The 4,533-nt window shown below is 40.7% G+C and overlaps 1 protein-coding gene across 1 annotated transcript; it reads left to right on the top strand.

Moving 5' to 3' along the window:
• Positions 1–223: 223 nt before the first annotated feature.
• Positions 224–3,587, top strand: fosl1a (FOS like 1, AP-1 transcription factor subunit a; the record flags this gene model as incomplete). The annotated part of the gene is made up of 4 exons (XM_083914733.1): positions 224–334; positions 1,154–1,417; positions 2,455–2,562; positions 2,675–3,587. The coding sequence occupies 4 exons, from the start codon at positions 224–226 to the stop codon at positions 3,218–3,220; spliced, it is 1,029 nt and encodes a 342-aa protein (XP_083770859.1). The 3' UTR covers positions 3,221–3,587.
• Between the last annotated feature and the right edge of the window lie 946 nt (positions 3,588–4,533).

Raw genomic sequence — 4,533 nt, forward strand, 5'->3', positions numbered from 1 at the left:
AAGTTTGGAGGCGATTTGAAAAAAAAGCGAGGAGTGATTTCCTTCCTTGTCCCCCCTCCGAGACGCGCCCGTTTGGACTCTACCGACTTACCGCAATAAGGTGGGTTTACCCAGAGTTTGAATTGACACACGGGAGCCAAGCCGAAAGTTAGTTGCTGGGACTTGAAGAGAGACTCATCTGGGTCCAATTTTTTGTTCATTTAAAAAAAAAAGAAAAGAAAGGATGTATCGAAACTTCGGGAGTCAAGGGAGAGGCAGCCCGGCGTACACAGGCGGCGTCTCTGGGTCCAACACCCAGGGAAACACCTCCACTTCCACCACACAGCAGGAGCAGGTCGGTGTCTCATTCATTCATCTATTAGGCTACAGGTTATTATTATTATTATTACACAGTGATAGGAATCAAATCACAGTATGTAAGTATCTAAAGTATGAATGTAATCTAAACTGTAGAATTAAAATCAAATAAAAAGCAGTGGTAGAAAGTAATTCATTCATTTACTCAGAGGTACTTGAGTAATTCATTTTAATCTTCATTTATTTGGTGACTTTAGCTACTTGTTTCTTAACAGATTAAGATTAATACAAAATATTACCAACAAATGTAACAATATGGTTTTATTAGAAGTATATAAAGTTCATAAAAGTAGCCCCACCTTTATCAGCTGCATCATTAAAGTGATTTTACATGAATCTATCACTCATTATAATCTAATATTCTGAAATGAGCATTTTTGTTTTGCATAATGAGTACTTTTACTTTTTGTACTTTAAGTCCATTATGTACTTTTACTTAAGTGACAGTTTGAATGCAGGACTTTTACTTTAACAGAGTATTTCTACAGTGTGGTGTTACAACTTTGACTTAAGTGAAAGCTCCTTCCAACACTGATGTTATGTTATAATAAAGCAGTAAATCTGTAATACTGTTAATGTCACATATGCATTTTCTGTGTGTGTGTGTAATAACTCAAACTCAATATAAATTAACATAATCATCATCATTTAAACAATTTCCCCTGGGATTATTAAAGTATTTCTGATTCTGATCATAAGTTATGTTTTACTTTAATTATTTAGCATTTTGACCATAGAAACCATGTGTTCTGCTCAACTTTATCCTCATATTTCTTTTTAATCTTATTTTCTCCAGAAGTTCACGATGGCTGGCAGCAGTCAGTTCGTGCCCAGCCTTAACGCCATCACCACCAACCAAGACCTCCAGTGGTTGGTCCAGCCCTCGCTCATGCATCCACCGGCCCCTTCACGGTCTCCAGTGCCTCCCTACCCAACCCTCTCAGGGGCACGGCCGCTGGCACCGCCACCTTCCCATCACCACCACCATCTTCTCAGACCAGGGGTCATAAGAGCGGCTGCAAACACTACCGCTTCAACGAGGCGCAGGAACGATGACCACGTAAGAAAGTTCTCCTTAAATAAGTCTGGAGCTTTACGAACACTGACATAGACACTGGTGATTGTGGATTTCTTGCGTTTCTGCTTTGTCAACCTGAGAGAAAATGAGGGAGTCATATTTTCCCTAGAGGGGGTGCAGATAGAGAGGTGTGGACAGTAGCTCAATCATTTCTGTGTAACTAGTGTGTAATATCCTGTAATACCCTCTGTGTCATTTCCTTTGGACTTACACATCACATGAACCCATTTAGAAATACGGTGAGATTAGATTAAGGATATATGTTATTTGATACACATGAATACGTTCTTTTAAAAACAGACAGGAAACAGAGGCAAACACACACTGTTTATGTTCTTTGATGTTTACTCTGAGTCAATATTGAGTCAGAGAAATGCTCACCTGTGACACACTGTCGCTTTCCTTTTTGTTACGTGTCGAATGAGACATGACAAAGACGTTAAAGTGACCCGGCTAACTTGCAGAAGCATCATCATTATCACGTTTGTCTCCGCCACAGTGTCCTCTTTTGAGGTTTCCTCAGTGGCACAAGAACCCCATCACAGTTTTGTTCTTGGAGTTGTAACCTCATGATACAGGAAGTGGATTGTCATGTGACTCACAGGGGCAAGTCATGTTCGGTGACTCACACCTGAGTCACCGCCGGGGTCCAAGTGTGTGACTCATTGCCCCGAAAGGGCGGGAAATATTTGATCAACTGCAATTATCCAGTAGGGCGCTGGATGAAGTCAGAGTTTGGGTGTTACAAAAGCTCAGACATTTCCAAATCAGTCAGCCGTCATGACTGTGATGACTCATTGCACACACATGGTGGTAGTATTTCTCCGGTGTCATGTAGTCAATGGTGGAACACGTCTCCCTGTACATTTGATATTTTTTATTTTTTTGCCCAAAGCAAGAAGGTTTCACGATCCAATTTTAGACAATACACAGGGTTTAGTGTTTCTCACTGTGTTGGGTTAACTTTGAAGAAAAAAAGAAATGTATTTTAATATTAATTCTTCTCTTTCTCCTCCAAGTTATCCCAGGAAGAGATGGAGAGACGCAGAGTGAGAAGGGAGCGGAATAAACTGGCAGCAGCCAAATGTCGCAATCGGCGTCGGGAGCTGACGGACACTCTGCAAAATGTGAGTGAACATCGTACAAATGCCATATCATTAAAGCTTGAAATAGGAGGTCTCAGGGAGACAGGAGAGAATAATAATCTAATCGTTTTCCCCTGCCTTTCCCCTGGTGTAGGAGACCGACGAGCTGGAGGATGAAAAGTCCCGTTTGCAGAAGGAAATAGCTCAGTTAGAAAAGGAGAAAGACAAGCTGGAGCTGGTCCTGGAGGCTCACCGTCCCATTTGTAAAATAGAGGACTCAGATTCGGATTCCGACCCCAATCCATCAACCTCCTCTTTGGGAGGCATCAAACTGGAGCCGCAGGACTTCAGCAGACCCGGACCCTCGGCCAAACTGCCGGCAAAGATGGAGAAGCCCAAACCGAAGATAACCATCCCCACCAACCCTGTGAAATCGACCGCCTCCGCTGTCACCACTGAATCAGAGTCTCTCCACACCCCGGTCCTCACATCTACTCCGTCTCTCACACCCTTCACCGCTGGTATGGTTTTCACCTATCCCTCTGCCTCTTTAGACAGCAGCTCCTCCATCACGTCCCACGCTTCATCCCATCAGCACTCTCAAGCCCCACAGCCCTGCGGGGTAGCTCACCGCCGCAGCAGCAGCAGCGGAGACCAATCGGATCACTCCCTGCACTCCCCGACCATCCTCACTCTGTGATCGACGGCCGTGTCCTCCCGGCGAAACACTAATGTTCATTTCATCGCGTGCGACAGAAAGGAGGGAAATGAAGAAGATGACGTGCATCCGCTTCATTTCTTCTCTTCGGAAAGTTGATAATATGCTAATTAGTGGCACTAACAGGATATGAATGTTACACTCTTTTTTAATACTGATATAAAGTCTTTATATTTCTGATTTTATCAGCTAGAATGAGTATTTTTGAGGTTTACTATGAAAGCACTGCATGCAGAATTATAGAGTTATACAAGATTTCTAGAAATAACTGATATCTTATAGAAGTAATTCAGTGTGATGTTACATTTAATGACATTGTTACGTCATGCGTAACACTTTATACACTTCCTCACAAAGGGAAATAGAGTACTTATGAACTTTTATATGAATCTTTTAAGAATCCTAATATTGTCTATGCAAATGATTGACCACTAAGGCTGGGCCGTAGGAGTTGATGTAGATTATATAATCACATATTTATTTCTGAGAGTGTAATATATTTTTGCTAATGTTTTTAATTGTCTCTGACAAATGAACTGTAGTGTTGGGCAGTGCCTTACTTTTATATTTTGTCAAAGCTTCACAGACAATAAAGAGCAAAAGTTCAAATACGGTGTGAAATTTGTGATGCCCTGTTATTATTAATATTATTATTATTACTAAAACAAACAACAGGAGGTTTTAATTAGACTGAAATGCATCTTAAAAACACCACATTCATCAGATTAAACTGAGAATGGATCACTGATGTTGTTTCAATGTTGATTAGTTAATTAATAGGAGATTAATCTGCAGCTAGTTTGCATTTAATCAAGCAAAAACGAGAACTGCAGCTTCAACAACGTGAGGATTTGCTTCTGTCACAGTAATCTAAATCTCTTTGTTTTACGACTGTTGGTCGGGGAAAAAACAAGTGATTTAAACACAAAACCTTTACCCTGAGAAATCATAATGGTGATATTTTTCTTTTTTAACATTCTTTAAATGAAATGACTCATCGAGAAGTAATGAAAACAGTCACAACCCTTTTACTGACACTCAGTGAAAGGGTTTGATGGCTGCAACACACACTGGCCACTTCATTTACACACTGATGATGTAATCCAATGCAACATTTACACTGTCACAGAGGTATTCATTTAAATACATGTTTATTATTATTATTAGTGAGGTCGTAGTTTGCAGCCTGGATTATATTGAAAGGTGTTTCTAATATTTCTACCACCAAAATATTAGAAACAGCTGTCAATATGATGCTTTCCAGTGCAACAACAACACCACCCACTATGACCTCA

Source organism: Echiichthys vipera, assembly GCF_963691815.1.
Source record: "Echiichthys vipera genome assembly, chromosome: 6".
NCBI lineage: Eukaryota > Metazoa > Chordata > Actinopteri > Perciformes > Trachinidae > Echiichthys > Echiichthys vipera.